Raw genomic sequence first — 18,542 nt, 5'->3', positions numbered from 1 at the left:
CTGCACAGAGCACTTTGTCGGGGATTCCTCTGGTTCCATCTGGCCAGTACAGGAATCTGAACCTTGACTTTGCTGTTACCTCCCAATGTTTAATGACAAGGAATCCTTCCCCTTCTGCCTTTTCCCTTCTCTCTCTCCAAGTTTCAAAGGTAAACAACCCTCCTACCCCAGAAAGCACCAAGCAACACAGACTGCTACATTTCACTTTATTTTGCACATAAGAAAACAACCAATTGACTAAGCAGTTCCAGAACTGTTAGTGTTCATTGACCAAGAAGAGAAGGGGTCAGAAGGCAAACTTTTCTTTTCCTTCCAAACATATATTGCAAGTATCACAGAAACTCCTAACAACACAAACAAGACAGGCTGGTTTTCAACACAGTGAGCATAAACAAGAACAGTGAGTACTGAAGATCTACAGGGGTCAGATTGGGAGCAGTACTCCAGGAAGTTTGGATCTATGCAAGCAGCTCTTTCCTCCCACTATCCAGGATCATCACTTCCTCCTACTCCAAGGTGGCTAATCCACATGCAGAAACCCAGGCAGCTCCAAATATACTTGCTCAGCTGTTTCACATGGCTTCCCTATAGCCAGGCCTGGCTCAAATTCTGTACAGAAAGTTCCCATTGCTGTCAAAGAACTCCCGCCCCCTCTGTACTACTTTGCTGCTGAAGTTCTGGTCACCTGGCTCCTCTAACTTCAACTCTTCCAGCTTTTTCTCACTTGGCAATCCATCACTGTCAGTTCTTCTGGTGCCCTCACAATCACTGGTGGGGTACTTGGTCACCTCTCTTTGATGACGTAGGGCTGCAGCAACAGGCACAGAACTCTCCTTCTCCAGGCCTTTGACTCCTTTATTCCTTCCCTTCTGTCTCCTTGTTGTATTTGTATTGTGAGTGTTCGACTTTATCACTTTCAAAGCTGTGCTGTGACTCTGGCCTTTGGATGAGGCTTCATCCCCTGGCATCAGCAAAGAGCCAGATACAGAGTGGCCTGCAGAGAGCAGCTTAAAGGTATCTCCAGAGCCCTGGAGGTGCCGGAGCGAGTGGGCAAGCCCAGCTTTCTTAAGGACTTTTTGATCCTGCTTCAGTTTCTGCTCCAATGTGGGTACAAACTTGCTTTTTAAAACTCTTCGAATCACATCGGTGCTGACATCAAAGCCTTCAGCCAACTTGGGAACTGACCAGGACTCTGGGAATTCCTTATGTAAATACCTAGGGGAAAAAGAAGCAGGTTATGAAGTTGTGAAGAAGTCTCTATCAAAATACCTAACTTATAACACTAATGATAAGTGAAAAGAAAGAGGTTTAGAAAACTGCAAATATAGACACTATATCTTGTGCCAGCTAAATGGCTGTGCTTCATTCCTGTGTGCCAACAGTAATAACTCTCGGTCAGCGCACTTCATTTCACATGAGCTGAACTCTTCCTACTGCCATCTAATACCCATGTTAGATAATGGGGATGCAAGAGGACTGATCTTTCCTTCAAAGAGCATATTGTGGTGGTGGAGACATGTATATTACCATACAATGACACTATGGTAAATGTTACAGCAGAAGATGCCCTGGCAGCACCCAGGAAGGAGACCCAGGGACAGGCAATCACAATACTTACACCCTGGCCCAGCAAATGCTTCAAGAAGTCCAAGCTATAGCTGGTCTGAAAGGATGAAAAGGCGTAATAAGCTGGCAGAGGGGAGGAGAGATGGAGAGATCAAAGGTATTGATGGTAGAGTAAGCAGCATGTATTTCATAAACCACCTTTGTTGGATATAGCTCAACTGACAAGCGGGCAAGAACAAGATCATGTCATGCTTAGAAGTCTGGAGTTTATCCTAAGACAACAGCAAGACAAGGAAGGATTTTAAGCAGTGGAATGCCACAGGTAAAATTTAATTTTGAAGCTCAACCTAATGGTAGCTTTTCAGTGGCAAAAGTGTAGGCACAAAGACTGTACAAAAAGTTGTTACAGTAATCCAGGCAGTCTGAACTGAGACGATGACAGCAGAGGAGGGAAGAAAGCTTAGAAATATTTTAGGAAGGTCCAATGGTAGAACTTGTAAGGGACTAAATATTGGGGGAGGAAGTATTAAGACCAAGATTCAGGATTTTAGCTTGGGTGATTGGTAGGTTATAGGGAAAATGGGAACAGAATTAAGTTGTCAGAGAACAATGATGAATTCTATTTTGTACATGTTGAGTTTGAGGAACTGTGTGATATCCAAAACAGAGATGTCTAGGGGCTGGCTGGTTAGCTCAGCTGGTTAAAGGGTAGTGTTATAATACCAAGGTCAAGGGTTCAGATGCCCTTACCAGCCATCCATCCACCAGGGGGGAAAAAAAAGGACGCAAAACAGATGTTCTAGTGCACAGATGAATATATGGCTCTAGAGTTCAGAAGAAAAATATGGACTGGAGATGATAGATTTGAAAGCTGTAAGCCAATAGTAGGGGTGACTTAAGTCATGTGAGTGGCTAGCATTAGGCAAGCAAATATGCAGAATTACCTAAAATGACTGAGGACACAATTCTTTTTTTTTTTTTTTTTTTTTCCCGTGACCGGCGCTCAGCCAGGGAGTGCACCGGTCATTCCTATATAGGATCCGAACCCGCGGCGGGAGCGCTGCTAGCGCAGCACGCTACCGAGTGCGCCACGGGCTCAGCCCTGAGGACACAATTCTAAAACACAGAAATATTTAAGATACAGGAGGTAGAAGAAGAGCCCAGGAAAGAGACTGAGAAAAGCAGTCCTAGAAACAGAAGGAAAATCAGAAGGGAACAGTAAGTACCCTTGGAGTCAAGGGAGAAGAGAATTTCAAGAAAGCAGTTTACAAGGTCGAATGCTGCAGAGATGTTCAGGAGGCTAAAGACTACAGTGTCAGTTGAACCTAGCACTGAGGAAGTCACTAATGAATTTAAGGAAAGCTGTTTTATTACAGAGGTGGAAAAACAAACAAACAAACATCAAACAAGGAACAAAAGGATGAGGGAGGGTTTTAAGTTGACAGTCGGAGGTCCTTGAGTAAGTAGGTAGGGGTATGACCTAAAGCACACAGAAGATTGGTCCTAAACAAGTGAAAGGCTACTATCTTCCCTGAGATGTGAATAGAGTGTAAGTTTGGAAATAGAAGATAAAAGAGGAAGACCAGGAAGCTAAAAGGGTTCTTGCTTAATGGCCTGTTTTTTCTTTGAAGTACTCTTTACTGACCACAAAAGAGGAAACGATAGAAAGCTGGAAGGTTTAAAAAAGCTGTTGTTTAAGGCAAGAGAGAGCTGACTGTGGACCCTGGAGAGAAATGCTACAGGCTCCAAAAATCTTGAGCAACTCTACAGAATCCCCTTTATTTTAAGTCTCAATTCCAGAGTCATACTGATGGATGTGGAAAATGGTACATAACCTATACAGAGCTACTTAGTAATATTTATCAAAATGCACAGAAAAAATTTCCTAATGCAAATAAATTTCTTTTGGGTCGACCCCGTGGCGCACTCGGGAGAGTGCGGCACTGGGAGCGCAGTGACGCTCCCGCCGCGGGTTCCAATCCTATATAGGAATGGCCGGTGCACTCACTGGCTGAGTGCCGGTCACGAAAAAGACAAATAAATAAATAAATAAATAAATAAATTTCTTTTGACCCAGCAACCCTACTTCTGGAAATGTACGTAACAGGTACTCCTTGCAGATATGTGGAATGACGTGTATACAAAGTTATTCAGTGGAGCACTATTTGTGAGCAAAACAATGGAAACAACTTAAGTGCCCATCATAAAAGATGGGTAAAATGGGTAAAATAAACTAGTTTACTATATAGGTATAAAAAAAACTGAGTAGCTCTCTCTTCTGAAGTGAAAAGAAAAGTATAGAACGGTATTTATAGTATGCTACAATTTGTGATTCAGGAGTTGAAAATAAAAATCTATATCAATATTTGTTTGTATTTGCATTAGAAAACCTGGAAAAAGACACAAAAACTATTAAAAATAATATCCAGGGCCGGCCCGTGGCTCACTTGGGAGAGCGTGGAGCTGACAGCACCAAGTCAAGGGTTAAGATCCCCTTACTGGTCATCTTTAAAAAAAAAAAAAATAATAATAATAATAATAATAGTAATTTCCATAGAAGAGTGGGTGGGACAAGTAATTCTCAACGTGTATACCACGTTATAGTGTTATGATTTTAAACTGTATGTAATATATTACCTTTCCAAAACAAAAAACTTAAGATTTAAAGATTTTCTATGCTATAGATCCTCTCTTCAGAAAAATGAACATAACCGTGGAAGCCCCATCCCCTGACCTTAGTTTGAGGTGGTCATTATCTAGGTTCAATGCTGTGATATCTACAATTGACTATTCAAAAATTTCAGTAAGTACGACGCTGACCATCTAGCTCAGGTGGTTAGAGCAGAGTCTTGTAACACCAAGGTCACGGGTTCGGAACCCCTTACCGGCCAGCGGCAAAAGAAGAAAAGAAAAAAAATTAGGGCCGGGCCCGTGGCTCACTCGGGAGAGTGCGGCGCTACAGAGCCGAGGCCGCGGGTTCGGACCCTATATAGGGATGTCCCGTGCGCTCACTGGCTGCGCGTGGTGCGGACCACACCGTGCCGAGGGTTGCGATTCCCTTACCGGTCAAGGAAAAAAAAAAAAATTAAAAACGAACCAATTGGGCCGAGCCCGTGGCGCACTTGGTAGAGTGCTGCGCTGGGAGCGGGTTCGGATCCTATATAGGACTGACCGGTGCACTCACTGGCTGAGTGCCGGTCACGAAAAAACGACAAAAAAAAACCAACAACAAAAAAAAACGAACCAATTGTGTCATGAGGTTATAAACTATTAAATCTAGTTGTCGGGTTCATGCACATTCGCTATATCACTCTACTTTTCCAGTATCCCTCGCTTCTCACCACAGCAAACGCAAGCAAGGTACTCTTGAGTCTTACCGGATCTGCTCCATGGCTTCCCACGTCAGGGTCCTGGGCGGGGCACCTGGCGCCTCCATTTGTCTCCGAATTTTCTGGAATTGGATCGCTCTTTTCTGTCGTTTCAGGATGCTGGGAGAGAGAACCAATGGCAGAAGCCTTGCGTAGAAGCAAGATGGGTGTCTGGAGAGCCTCAGGCTAAATCAAGGAGCGCCTAGCCCTCTTTGTTCGCAAGGGCAACCGGGCCATGTCTGCCAGCTCAGGGCTGCTCTGTACACCACCCCAGAAATCTAACACCTAGAACAATAACTGCCCGTAAGCGTGCCGAACTCTCTAAACGGGTGATGAAATACGTCTCTAGTGAAGGGACTTTGGTCCCGAGGGAGCTGAACACCTACCCCTGCGCCCCTGACAACGGGTAGGAAACAAGGGCCGCCGCGGATGCAGCGGCAGGACGCCCGGCGCTGAGGGGCGCGGCCTGGAACGCCCGGGCACGAGGCCCTGCTTCAGGCTGAGGGCCCGGGAAGGAGCCGGTACCTCTCCACTTCCTGCAGCTCCCGCTCCTCCGGCTCCCAGTCGGAATCGGGGTCCGGCTCGCGGCCGACAGGGCCCGGGCCCGCCACCCCCCGGGTCGCGAACCCACAGCGAGTGACGGCAGCGCGGACGCGCCCGCCCAGAAAGAAGCTCAGGGTAACCGCCATGTCGACGCAAACAAGCCCTCAGCAGCCCGCGACGCGGTAGCACCGGAAGCGGGGCCCGGGCCCGGAAGTGGGGGGCCGGCCGGAGGCGGGCTTGATCGCGAGTCTTCCGGCTTCAAGGGGCAGACGGGGAGATTTGCGCTTGAACTGCTTCGTGTCTCACCCTTCCAGCCTGAGTGTGGAAAGGGCTTCCCTGAAACGCGGGGGCCGAAATGAGATACAGGACGCGCCTGGAAAACGGCATAAACTTTAATAAAAAGATGGATTCATTGCCAAGAGCCGCCCTTCCTCCCCACAGGCGGCCCAGGCCTGCCTGTCACCGCCACCCTCTGCGGTCTTCTTGACGGCGACAGCCCCGTGCCTTAGGCACCTGGCTCCACTGGGAAAGGGACTCCTTGTCGCCGGGGTGACTCCAGCCCCGGGCCGTACCCAGGGTTCAGACCCACCAACTAACGATAAACCCAGGCTAAGGCTTGACAAGCGGAGATGAGTACATGGCCGGCCTTGGCTTATCTTCATATTGTAGTCTTTACCGATCCCAAGATAATCTTAAGGTGCTGAGGAATTCCTGGCGTCTTTGTGTTTTGCCTTATGCAAGCAGGGTTCCTGGCCAGGGCTTTTCAAACCGGAACGTGGTGGCAGTCTTAAATTTAGCAAAGATTAAAGGCTTTTTACCCCTTTGGAAACCTGAGGGGGTTTTCCAGGAGAGACAGGGCTGGGCTTCCCTCCTGCTTTTACCTGTGCTGGCTGATGTTGAAGAGTGCACTGGAAGGCTGCAGCACGGGTGCAGAGGCACGGCAGATGGTGAGATCACGGGCCTTGGCTGCTCTGTGTTCAGAGTTTACCATGGAGGGCAAGATGCATTCGGTCCATGAGTCATTTGCTACTCTTTCTGGTTGCAGAAGATAGTCCTGCTTTGGGGTTAAAGTGGGTGGCACTGATCCTGCCAGGGCTCGGTTTATGGCTTCTAGCCTTCTGCTGGCTTGGCCTTCTGCAGTGGAAACATGGATCCCCCGAGTTTTTACTCACAGAAGATATTTGCTCACCTCTTTACCAACTGTGGCCCAATTACCAACACAGAGGAATAGCATCCCATGTTTCCCTCTAGCGTCATTACCACACTGTATTGTGATTAGTGTGTTTACTTGTGCATTTCCCTGTTACCTTCGTTGACTGCTGGGACTGTATATCTAACATTTCTATCACCAGGGTCTAGTACATAGAAGGAAGTAAATAAATGGGTCCACTACCTCCCCCATTCCCACACTGCCAGAAGTGCCATATTATATTTTGGGAGCATCCAGCTGTAATATTTGCTAGTGGGAATTTACATAGGTCAAAGTGACCAAAGCTAGTTTTGTATACTTACGGGTAGGGAGCCTGACTCTGGCACTGGAAAAATAGCGCCTCCCAGATTTCTTCATTAACAATGAACAGGGGCCGATGGCTGCTGGGTCTCCTATCCGATTGAAGTTCTTGGGCTGCAGATGGCACTGGGAATGATGTGGATTTGCGACATTCATGCTTGACAGTGGCCCTAAGATCCTGGGGATCAATTCATGGGGCCGAACTGGATGCAGAAAATGAGGAGGGCCCTGTTCTGTGGCAGCCCCTCTCAGGAACACCAATGGGACCAGACTCATAGACTGCAGTTCTTGACTGCCCAGCCCGTCCTGGTGAAATCTAGGCTAGAGGAGAAGAGCAGCCCCTTACCACATTTCTTGTGAGGCTGGGTGGAGTGTTGGAAGAAATAGGTAACTGGAAAAATCTCTTCTAGGCCATAGCTACTATTTAACTAGTTATTCCTTTGGGGTTCAACAAAAAAGAGGACCCAACAGGTTTGCTATGAGCCCAGGGAATAGTGAATGCAGCAGTTGTTTTCTTGGCCCAAGACAGTTTACTTATCTCCCATTAGAGCCAGGGCACTCACAGTGCTAGGGAGAAAATTACACAGAAGCCAATGATGGTGGTGGCCTTGCTATTTGTCAGTCATGAATTTTGGTTTACTGTGACACAAGGATATAGAGAGCTAGTCTCTTGAAAGTGAGAAGGGTGGGAGTTTCACTTTGCTGGATGTCATTGCCTAAAACAAGGGAGCTTGGGAACAGATGCAAAAGGAACCAACAGACCCTCTCCCAAGGCCCAGCATACTCTGCTTTCCCAGGCTCCACTGACAGATACCATCACATAAGCCTCCTTTGGTATGACCACCACCATGTGCTGGTACCACAGCCCTTGTTCCCTTGTTCTGTGGGAGGCCTCATAGGGACCCTCACCCGACACTCATGAAGTTTTTTCTGGCCCCGGTGGCTGGGGTGCAGCATGTGGGTGAGCTGCTCTACAATACCCAGGCTTCGGATGAGATTCTCCCTTTGTAGCAGGGCCTTCATCCGCTCTAGCTCTTCCTCTTCCACAATTTCTTGAGGCTGCATGGTGTCCAGGTATACTGGCAGTGGCTACAAGGTACACAAGAGATGAATGCAGGATCTCCAAGGATGAGTCCCAAACCATCTGCAAGGATGGCTGCAGGGCTCCTGCCTACTCTACATCCATCCTTTCCCCAATCCTTGTGTAAGGTTCCCTTTGCTGTCCATTCTCTCACCTCGTGTTCCAAATGGTCAGATTCAACTTATTAATTAGGAACTCATCTCTCTGTTGTTCAAGGGGAGATTCCCTTCTCTAGTAGTCCCAACCAATTTTCCCACAGAAGGATAAGCGCCACAAATCCCGACACCTCTTTCTCCCTGTTCCGATTCCTGTAAGCCAAGTGGGTGGAAAGGCTCCGGAGATGTGCCCTGAATCGGCTCTTCTCCCCAGCTGATTCACCCTGGTTCCGGTCCTTGTTTTCCTTTCGCCTCTTAGTGCCTGAGGTCTCCTGCTGTTCCTGCTTTAGGCGGATCTCTTCCAGCTGCTGCCTGAGAAGACACAGCAGCTTCAGACACTGGAGAAATTGTTTTGGACAGAATGGGGTGAGGGAAAATGGGGAGGAGGAAATTATGCAGTGTTCTTGGAACTGATGAGAGAGGAATAAGGGGGAAGATGGAAAACCTACTAAACGGAAAGGGTTATTAAAAGTGGAATAGAATTTGGGGCCGGCCAGTGGCTCACTCGGGAGAGTGTGGTACTGATAACACCAAGGCCACGGGTTCGGATCCTATATAGGGATGGCCGGTTAGCTCAGGTGCCGACAACACCAAGTCAAGGGTTAAGATCCCCTTACCGGTCATCTTTTATTTTTTTTAAAAAAAAAAGTGTAATAGAATTTATAGCCCCATTCCTCTTTCCTTAAGTGTCTCACTTCCTCTCCAGCTGGGGAGCAATTTAGCTTCAGGATCTCCCCTACTCAAGCTACAGAAGACAAGTGGCAAAGTACCTGGCACACTCCTCTCTGGCCTTGGAAGCAGCTGTCTCCTGGAAAAGGGAGCCATTGTGCTTGAAGAAGGGTGCATACTTCTCTGTGTCAGACCCAGGGTATATCCTCCGGTATCCCCCCAGGTGGGAATCCTCATATCGTTCCTGGTCCAGCATTGCTGCATGGGATGACTCAATTTGTTCTCGCCTGTGGAAACCAAGCTCAGGGTGAGTCACAGGAGGGCTGTGAGAATGTTTAGGAGGAAAAGGAACACTGGCTAAGGCTTTGAGAACCTCCTCCTGGCTTCTAGGTCTCCCTGTTGGGAAAGCTGCCAAGCCCATCTTTGGCCAGTCCCATATGTGTGTAGCCATAAAGATAGGCTTTACTTACAGAAATCTGATTTTTGTCTTAAGTGCTGGGGGCTCCACTTGTAAGCTAGCACTCCAAGTTATTACAGTCTTTTAGGTTTCTCATTTTAAGAGTAATACATGTTCATTACAGAAAAAAGAGCAAAAAGAGGATTAAAACTGCCTAAAATCTTACTATGCAATTAGCATATTGGTTATGAGCATGGACTCTAGGGCAGGACCTCCTGAGTATTTTGGGGTTTTTTTTTAGCAGCTGGCATTTGATACAGGGATCTGAACCCATGACCATGGTGTTATAAAGCTATATTTGAACCAACTGAGCTAACCAGCCAGCCCTGGACTGCCTAACTTTGAATCCTGGTTTTGCCACTCACTAGCTGTTTCTTTCTTTCTTTCTTTGAAAGTGGGATCATATAACAATATTTTTAACTTGCTGCCTAGTATTCTAGTGTATGATTGTACTTTTATTTAGTCCAGTAGTTTTTAACCATTTTTCCCCACTGAAAGACATGATTCATAACACACAGGTACACAGTCCATTCTCATGGGAATACCCAGAGTATTTGCAGTTACACTTCCCCAGTCATCATACAAACATTTGAGTGCTTCCTATGTATTAGTCTAAGGCTATGATGGGGAATTGAATACACACTGTCCATGCATATTGGAATGCATGTGGAGAAGAGTAAAGTTACTATAGGAATAACCTTAAATCTACTCAAATACAGCTTTATATATCATTAACAAATTATAATTTTAGTGTCAGTAACCAATTACCATGTTTGTAGCCCATTTTACAATACAAGCAACAATGGGTGACCAACACTGATCTAAACAATTCCCTATTATTGAATGACTAAACTGTTTTCTGTATTTCATTATTGCAAAGTTTCATAGGAACTGGTTTGTAGAGGAGCTTTGTTAAAAAACAAACCAGCTAGTCAAACCACATAAAGCTCCTTATGTGCTAATATGAAAATAACTTGAAAATACATTGCTGAGCAGGTGCAGAGTTAGTGAAATTTATGCCACTGTCTGAGTAGACCCACGGCCTTGGTGTTATCAGCACCACACTCTCCCGAGTGAGCCACGGGCTGGCCCTGGAGAGAAACATTTTGAATAAATACAATGCGTATATGTGCATTACATGCTTGTGAAAGTATACACATGATACTAAAAAACATTGATTGGGGGGCTGGCCAGCTAGCTCAGTTGGTTAGAGCATGGTGTTGATAACGTCATGGTCCACGGTTTGGTCCCTATACTGGCCAGCTGCAAAACAAAAAACAAAAAGATACTGTCTCCCAGAAGGAAAAATGGGTAGTTGGAGGAGAAGGGTAGGAGAAAGACTGTTCGCTATATCTTTGGAATTTTGAACATATTATCTCTGATATGTGATGTGTTATCTAAGAAAAAAGTAGTTTTTAATAGCTAATCAGCCCTAGGCTGCCTTCTCCTTGTAGAGGACTTTTACTCTCAGGAAAGTAACTACAAAGAAGACAAGTTACACAACTAAACATGTGTCAGATACATGGTGCACCTGGCTTCTCGTGGCTGTTGGTGGCATTGGAAAAGCCGCTGTTTGACTCGCCGCTTGTCCTCCTCCAACACCTTCCTTTTGTCACAGCCCTGGAGGTTGACGAGGGTCATGGCATCACAGAGAAGTGCATCTTTCACCTCTCGATCGAGGTGTGAGTCCGTTGTGAAGCTTGGAGAATGGTTTACCTGCCAGGGGGAGTCATTATCCACCCTCTTCTTAAACCACCTGAGGAGGTGGTGATCTCTTGCAGGCCTAACCAGAGGGCTTAGGGGAGACATCCCCCTCCCATGGCCTCAGCCAAGGAGACTAGATGCTCTGGCTTCCACAGCCATAGGACTTACTGTAGAGATTCCTCCAGTTCACAGGCTACTGAGGCAAAACAGACAGCCTGATTCTATAGCGATAGTGTCCTTAAAGGCAAGGCTTACATTAGGAACACTAGGGATCCCAAACCTGGATCCCTATGTTAGGGGCCAGAAACCACCAAGAGTTGACTCAGCAGGTCAAAAGGGTAGGAATCTTATGCCTTCTGCTGGTTCCCACTCATCCCACAGTTTCCACATCCCCTATTCTCTGCTCCACCATCTAAATATACTATCCCATGTGTCCTGTTCAAGGAAGCCTCTGAACCTTGGTTTTGCAAAGCCCAGGAGATAATCCTCACCTCCAGCAGCCAGGGTTTCAGCTTGTGGTCCAGCAAGATGTCAAAACCAAGGATCTCAAAACAGGCACATGTACCTCCACTCAGATATTGGGGAAAACAGGTTCGGTAGTTGTGGCGAAGAACAGAATGGGCTGAGATGATAGTTTTGATGATGATGTCCTCGATGTCCCCCCACAGCTCCTGGGGGTCATAGTTGTGCTCTCGCAGCCAGGTGTTGAGTGTCGACAGCTTCCTGTGAGGCCCAGTGCTCAGAGGAAGATCAATTCCTGTGCCAGTGGGACTTGGCCACAGGCAGGAAACTCCCTAACACTAACCCTAATTCTGTGCCTGGGTCCTTGTGCTTTAAAGGGCTGCTGGCAGCTTGGAGCAGGGATTAGTTATCAGGGTGAGGTTTGGGACTGCACTTAGAGCTCAGGCACAAGACAAGGGTCTCTAAAGGCTGACTTTTCCTGGGCAATTAGCCCCTCAAGAGCCGGCTTGGTTTCATGGGTTATTGAGACTTTGGGGCTAAGGGGCAGAAGGAAGCTGAAGGACCCAGAGTGGGGAGTACCTCTTACTACCCACGGCATCATCCCGGACAAAATTCTCATTGTGTTTGTTGATAGCATAGTTGGTCAGGTGCATACAGACATTATCCTGTGAAGACAGTGTTCCTGTGGTCTCACACTATTTCCATGCAGCCCTCCTCTCCAGCCCTTCTCTGCCTTTTCATTGCCCACCCTCCCCAGGATTGCTTGTCTCCTGTCCCTCTTCACTAGAGGAATGTCCTTCTGTAAGATCCTGGGGAAAAGGGTGTGCTGGGCTCCTCAGGTGAAGACCTCTTCTCAGTCACCACCCACCAAATGCTCTCCTCACAGCCAGGTGCTGCGACTCTCACTGGCTTCACTCCTTGTTCTTGCTGACGATGACAAACCTCTCTACCTGGTTTCTCTGTACAACCTCAGCACTCATGGTAGAGGAAGAGAAGAGGGTGCTGCCCTGCCCCCTTACCAGGTTGCTATGGCTGGGCTCCACGTAGGGCATGGTGGCAAAGCGAGCCAGGCCCTCCCCATACATGAAGATCCGAAGAGGGTCACAGGATGTGATCAGGACGTAGATTCGCATGTCAAACTTGAAGCCATCAATAAGGAAGGGCTGAGAGTGTGCAAACCCATGAGGGAATAATAATAACACTTGTGAAGTGCTTACTATGTGCCACATACGGTTGTAAGTGCTTCAAATACATAACAACTCATTTCATTTTCACAATAACCATATAAAGTAGTTACTATTATTATTCTCAGTTAAAATGAGGAAATGGAGGCACAGGAAGGTTAAGAAACTTGCCCAAGGTCACAGGTCTAGGAAGTAGAAAAGCTGAGATTCAAACCCGGGCAGGCTGGTTCTGAACCATGGCCCCACAATGCCTCCAAGGTAACGGGGGTAGCAGATAGGGTAGGAGGCTAAAACCAGCTTCTTCCCTGGCTTTGGGAGAGGGGCCTGGTGGTCCTGAGGCTTCCTTCACCTTGGAGATATATTGCTGGCAGATCATATGCTCTCCTGGCTTGATCTCCCGGGGATTGCGGGTTATGAAGATGCCACGTCCCTGACAGCCACTGTCTGGCTTACAGATATAAGTGCGGGTTTTCCGCTGCCGACCATAGGACTGGAAGTCCCCATAGCTGTGTACAGAGAGGGGCTCATCAGAAGGTTTCTGTGCATCATGGCTGTCCCAGGGCCCTGTGGAGCTCTTCCTCCTCTCTAGTCCATGCTCTTCTTGGAGCACTCAGTCTCAGACCCACTTTTCTTTGACCAGATGAAACTTTCTCATTTCACTTCGATCCCTCTGAGGCTTTCCTAGGTCACAAGACCAAAGTCTGGAGGGAATCCAGAGGGGGACCCCTTTCCTCCTCCCAGTGTCTCAGCATGGGGAGCCTGGATCACTCACTCTGTGGGGAGGCACCAGGTGCGGGGGAAGATGTTGTACTCGGTAGGATAGAGTTTCTGCATGCGGTTGAGGTTCCGAGCCAGCAGATCTTTGCGGCAGATTTCTGTCATGCCAGGAAAGTGGTTGATTTTCTGAAACACAGCCAGGTGGTTATACTGCAGCCCCTCACCCTCCTCCTATAAGTGCATCCCAGGAAGCAGAGGAGGAGGATTGGGAAGGCTAAGGAAGAAGTCACAGTGGAAGTAAGCACTATACCTAGCACCCCAAGGGTGAAAATAGGAAGATTCCCTAAGGCAGGTGAGAAGCCCCTCCGTGGCCCCTACCCAACACACATCTACACCAAGGTCAGGAAATGAGGGACACTGAGAAGGGGAGGATGCTAGCCAGGACTTCTAGCCACATTCAAAGATCCTTTAGACCACCAGGACTAGTCCTATAAGAACAATTGATGCATGACAGCACAAAGCAAATAATAAGAAAACATTACCCAAAAGACCCAAAAGAGAAAAGGAAACTAAGAACCAGCCCCCAGGGAATGCACTGCCAGGGCCCCAAGTGAGGGTATGACATTGTCGTGGTTCCTGCTGGACCCCAGCTACTGTGCCCTGCAGTGCAGGAGGCAGCATCGCATCGTGTGAAGGCTGGGTACTCTCTCACTGGCTTTCCCAATCACTAGTTGTGTGAACTTAGTATTTCTGAGCCTCAGTGTCCCCTTCTCAACAAAGGCATCTGCCATTCAGAGCTGTTTTTGAGGATTTAATGAGGTTAACAATGTAAAGCACTTCACACAGTGCCTGATGTGTAGTAAACCCTCAATAAATGCTACTAATTATTGTTATCCTCACCTTACAGCTGCTTCCTGCATGCCTGCCCCTTCTTTGAAGCTTCTCGAGCACTTCTAGAACTAACTTTCTCTTTTGGGCTCCTCTCTCAAGACTAGTTGTAGGTTATAGTCTCCTCAACTCCTTCCTGGCTTCTCCCCCAAATCAGCCTACATATCCCTTTTAATTACTTTATTGCTAATTACTACAAAGACCCAATGAGCAGATAATAAAAATACCATGAAGCAGTTACGTTCTTCTTATGGACCCTGGTCCACCTTTTCTTTCTTTCTTCCTGCAAGGCGGGACCTCACACTGTCTCTTAATGGATTTGTGACACTAAGCTAAGCTGCTTAGAAGCCTGGATCATTCAATTGGTCTTGTTGTTAGCTCTGCATCTGCCCCACAGTCTTCTGCCTAAAATGGGTTCACCTGCCGTGGATGGGGCCAGCTAGACACACATACCACCAGGCAAAGAGCAAATAATGAGATAGGATGTACCCACCAGACATTTCCTTCAGTTAATGGGACTCTAGAGACCCAAAAGGAGAATATTTCCTTTGGAGCAGAAGACGCTAGGTATGGCCTTTCCTGTCTGCACAGGGGTATAGCAACAAAGAGTGGCAGCCTTGGGTGCCTGGGCAAGGGGATGGGAGTAATCACTCTGGGGCCTCAGCCCCTTTATGATCTTAGGCCAGGACATTACTACCTGGAACCTCTTCATGTCCATGACTCGTTCCAGTGAGACAGAGCAGTCCGTCCAGTACACAGTCCACTCTTCATCCTCCCCCACCTCCTTCAGGCCACACATTTGGGCTGCCCGACGCACTGCAAAGACAGGTCCATGGTACCAGCCTGGGCACCAGCAACAAGTCCTGGAACTGTAGCCGGGTCCGTTAAGGAACAGACCTGATCAAAGAGTGGGTTGAAGAGGGTAGTTCTTTTCTCAGCTCTGCAGTTTAGTTACCATGTGGCAATCCCAAGTTCATGAGGCTATCAGGGACTTTCCAAATATGTGGCAGAGAAAACTACAGCTTGGCTCTCTGCTCCTGTTAGTCCTATTTCTCAATCAGAATTGTTTCTGGCTGGCACAGCTGACCCTAGCTAGGGGTCACACTGGCACCTCAAACTCTGGGTGACCCCCTGCATAGATGCCAGTGGGGATAAGAGAGGGAGAAGGAGATGGCTGACCCAGCTGATGATTTTTTTAAAAAATTGCTGAAGCCCCTTCATAACTTCCTTGAAAAAACTGTTTTAACCTTGTCTCTTCTCTGGTAAAATCTGGGAAGGGGAGGGTAATGGTGGACTCTTCACCATTTTTTTCCTTGTTAGCTAACTGTGGAGATACCCTCCCTACCACTGAGACTAACTGAAACAGCGATGTCTCAGCTGCCAGTAGCTGAGCCAGGGAACACCCAGGAAGCTCAGTTAGGTTATAGGCCAGACTAAAAAGATGCAGGGTCAGGGAGCCTGGAAGGAGAAGCATCCCCAGAGTAACAGCAACAGCTGTAGGTGCCCCCTTGTGCACAACTGTGTAAGTGACGAGCCACGTGCTTACCACTTTCATACTTGCAGTTGGTCAGGTTGATGGCCAGGGGTCTGGAATGGAGGAATAGCAGAAATCAGGCACAGTAGGAGGGAAGGACAGACCATGGGCTGCCATGCACCCAGATGAAGAGTCACCCAACACATTCACAATTCATTTTCTCTAGAAGCCACTTAAAGGAAAGACTAGGATGATACAAAGATGATGAAATTTGAAACTGAGCCAGCCCAAAAGGCTGTAAATTTTGTTTTTGTTGTGACAAAAGGTTAATGATGTTCCAGCATTTCCTCTCTTCTTTTTCAGGATAAAGGGAAGACCTTAGATCCCAGCCCCCCAAATACTAAAGGGAGGCCAGGGGGTAGCCACTGAAGCCGGGCTGGTGAGGGGGTCCAGGAAATAGTTACCTGCGTTTCCGCCTTCTCTTTCTCCTCCCAACTTCTAAGTCAGCTGTGTCAGTTGGGGCTATGATTTTCTTTGGAGTTTTCTTGGCTACAATGGATAATGGAACTCCATTCTCAAATGCCTTGTAGGCAGCCTTAGAGAGTGTCTGCTGAGAATGGTTAGAAGGGATGGTAACTTCCTCTTTAACACACTCCTCAGATTCCTCTTCCTCAACATAGTCTTCCTCTGATTCACTGGTCTTACAAGTATTCAGCTCCATCTCTTAGATTCTGAGGGTAGGGAGGCTGGAATTAAAGATATATCAGACCTCCCTCCAGGCCCCGGAAGGCCTGCAAGAATCCACCCAAAGGACTTTCATGGTGTTACAAGGGAATGCTGCTACCCCTTCAGAACAGAACAATCCCACTGCAGAATGGGATGTTTCCAAGTAGGTAGTGGGGGCGTGGGATGCTGGTGAAATGTGGATTCCCTGACGACAAGCTCATATCATCCAGGATCACATTGGATTGTACAACACACTGGGATGCATGCAGGAGTTGTTACAGAGCTGGCAGGGGCCATGACCACAGCTTTTTTCTTCCTGAATGGGAAGGGGGCTGGCTAGGAGCGCTGCGGGGACCTTCGCTTTAAAAACAGCTGAAGATCAAATGTCCCCTAGTCCGGCCCTTCCCTGTCCCAGTACTCAGTTTCCCCGTGTGTACACACTGGGGCCAGGCACCGGATGGCTAAGACCCCTTCGGACTCTGACGGCGGAGGGACAGCCCACGGGGGACACTGCCCACCCGAGGTTCCGAGGAGAGCTATGAGGCTGCTGGGTCCGCCCCTAGCGGCCTGAGTTTGGACTCGGCTGGTCGGTCGCTCATGTCCGCCCTTCACCCCGTTCCTGCTCTTCCTGGGCGCTGCTGGGCGTCCGGGACCGCGTCCTCTTTCCACAGGACTGGCTGTCCCCGCCGATCGCGAGAGGGAGCCCGCTCCCCGCCGCGGTTTACTCCTAGCTCCAAGCTCCCGGCGGCGGCGGCGCCCCCTTTAGCAAGCCAGCCGCCGCCGCCGCCGTTGCCATGGACACGACGGCGGCCCCCATCCGAGAAGCGTTCTGGGGGCGGGGCCTTCCCGGGAACCACACCCATCTGGGGGCCGGCTGAGGCCATCTTGGGCGGGGCCGACAACGTTTGCCTTCTGGGCCGGCGTGGGGAGCTCCGCAGAGCCCGCGGTCCTCGAGGCCGGATTCCTCCGGTGCATCATGGGACATGTAGTCCTCCCGCTTTCACGCCAGTTCGCACCACCCTTCCATCCTTCCATGAACCCGCGGGTCAAGCCCGGAATTTGGCCAAGCATGTGTTCAGGACAAATAGCTGCTTGCCTTTCTTCAGATTTTCAGTGACCATGCTGTGAGCAGTTTCTTTACTCGAGAGGGACAGGCGTTATTAGGACACATACCTTCCAAGGCTTTCACCTCGGTGAGCTGAGAGCTCCATTAATTTAGGAATAACAAAACCGCCTTACCACAGTGCTCCTTCACTGTCGCCTCCTCTTCCTGACATGCACCCACTTTGTCTGATTTCTGCTTATCACCCCAACCAAACTCAGCCCACTTGTCATCCCAAGATTATCCTGTATAGGTAAATTCAGAGAACACTTTAAAATTCTCCTTCCTTTAAAGACATGGACATTTTCTTTTTTATTTTTTTAAAGATGACCGGTAAGGGGATCTTAACCCTTGACTGGATGTTGTCAGCACCATGCTCAGCCAGTGAGCGAACCGGCCATCCCTACACAGGATCCGAACCCGTGGCCTTGGTGTTATCAGCACCACACTCTCCCGAGTGAGCCACCGGCCAGCCCCAAAACATGGACATTTTCTAATTCACATACTTCTTGATCTTTGTTCAGCATATAATACTTTCATATGAAATGCTCTGGAATCCCTTGGTTTCCGGGACACTCATATTTCTCATTCTGACATTTAGTGTTCCAGGGACTGTTCCAGGGCCTGAACCATCATCATGTCTTGCCTGAATCGCTACCTACCATTCAGCAAAGTCTTAATTGGATTCCCTGATTCTATTCTTCACTCTGTCCATTCTCCCCACCTCAAGTATTCTTCCTAAAATGCAAATCTGTTACTCAGCAAACTTCAAAGTTTCCCATTAGGTCTAGTCCAAACCCCCTTAGCATATGAGGCCCTGTATGAGGAAGCATATGAGGAAGCAAAGAGATGGAGAGGCCTTGGGCTGGATCAGTACTTCCTACAATGCTCAGGGCCCAGGGTTCTGAGAGATCCCATATGTGTTCCATACTGAAA

General features: G+C 48.2%; 2 protein-coding genes across 2 annotated transcripts; both read right to left on the bottom strand.

The window, feature by feature from the left end:
- Positions 1–189: 189 nt before the first annotated feature.
- Positions 190–5,675, bottom strand: NGRN (neugrin, neurite outgrowth associated). Its single transcript, XM_063090631.1, has 3 exons — positions 5,460–5,675; positions 4,944–5,054; positions 190–1,215 (listed from the first exon to the last, which is right to left on the bottom strand). Exons 1-3 carry the CDS (start codon positions 5,621–5,623, stop codon positions 603–605), a joined length of 888 nt encoding a protein of 295 aa, XP_062946701.1. The 5' UTR covers positions 5,624–5,675; the 3' UTR covers positions 190–602.
- Positions 5,676–6,354: 679 nt separating this feature from the next.
- Positions 6,355–16,499, bottom strand: TTLL13 (tubulin tyrosine ligase like 13). The gene is made up of 14 exons (XM_063091951.1): positions 16,243–16,499; positions 15,851–15,891; positions 15,002–15,120; positions 13,472–13,602; positions 13,049–13,205; positions 12,535–12,678; positions 12,095–12,180; positions 11,545–11,776; positions 10,881–11,065; positions 8,994–9,179; positions 8,355–8,535; positions 7,897–8,076; positions 6,990–7,101; positions 6,355–6,611 (listed from the first exon to the last, which is right to left on the bottom strand). The coding sequence occupies exons 1-14, from the start codon at positions 16,497–16,499 to the stop codon at positions 6,355–6,357; spliced, it is 2,268 nt and encodes a 755-aa protein (XP_062948021.1).
- Positions 16,500–18,542: the final 2,043 nt, after the last annotated feature.

Source organism: Cynocephalus volans, chromosome 3 (genome assembly GCF_027409185.1).
Source record: "Cynocephalus volans isolate mCynVol1 chromosome 3, mCynVol1.pri, whole genome shotgun sequence".
Lineage (NCBI taxonomy): Eukaryota > Metazoa > Chordata > Mammalia > Dermoptera > Cynocephalidae > Cynocephalus > Cynocephalus volans.
This window is presented reverse-complemented; position numbering and strand designations above follow the sequence as displayed.

Excerpts from the sequence above, each read along its gene's own strand:
- TTLL13 (XM_063091951.1), bottom strand. The coding sequence starts at position 16,499 with ATGGAGCTGAATACTTGTAAGACCAGTGAATCAGAGGAAGACTATGTT. Across the intron at positions 15,121-15,850 it reads CAACTGCAAGTATGAAAGTG|TGCGTCGGGCAGCCCAAATG; the intron begins GTAAGCACGTGG and ends CTGTCTTTGCAG. Across the intron at positions 12,181-12,534 it reads AGCCCAGCCATAGCAACCTG|GATAATGTCTGTATGCACCT; the intron begins GTAAGGGGGCAG and ends CTGTCTTCACAG.
- NGRN (XM_063090631.1), bottom strand. The coding sequence starts at position 5,623 with ATGGCGGTTACCCTGAGCTTCTTTCTGGGCGGGCGCGTCCGCGCTGCC. Across the intron at positions 5,055-5,459 it reads GAGCTGCAGGAAGTGGAGAG|CATCCTGAAACGACAGAAAA; the intron begins GTACCGGCTCCT and ends TCTCTCTCCCAG. Across the intron at positions 1,216-4,943 it reads GAAGCCATGGAGCAGATCCG|GTATTTACATAAGGAATTCC; the intron begins GTAAGACTCAAG and ends TTTTTCCCCTAG.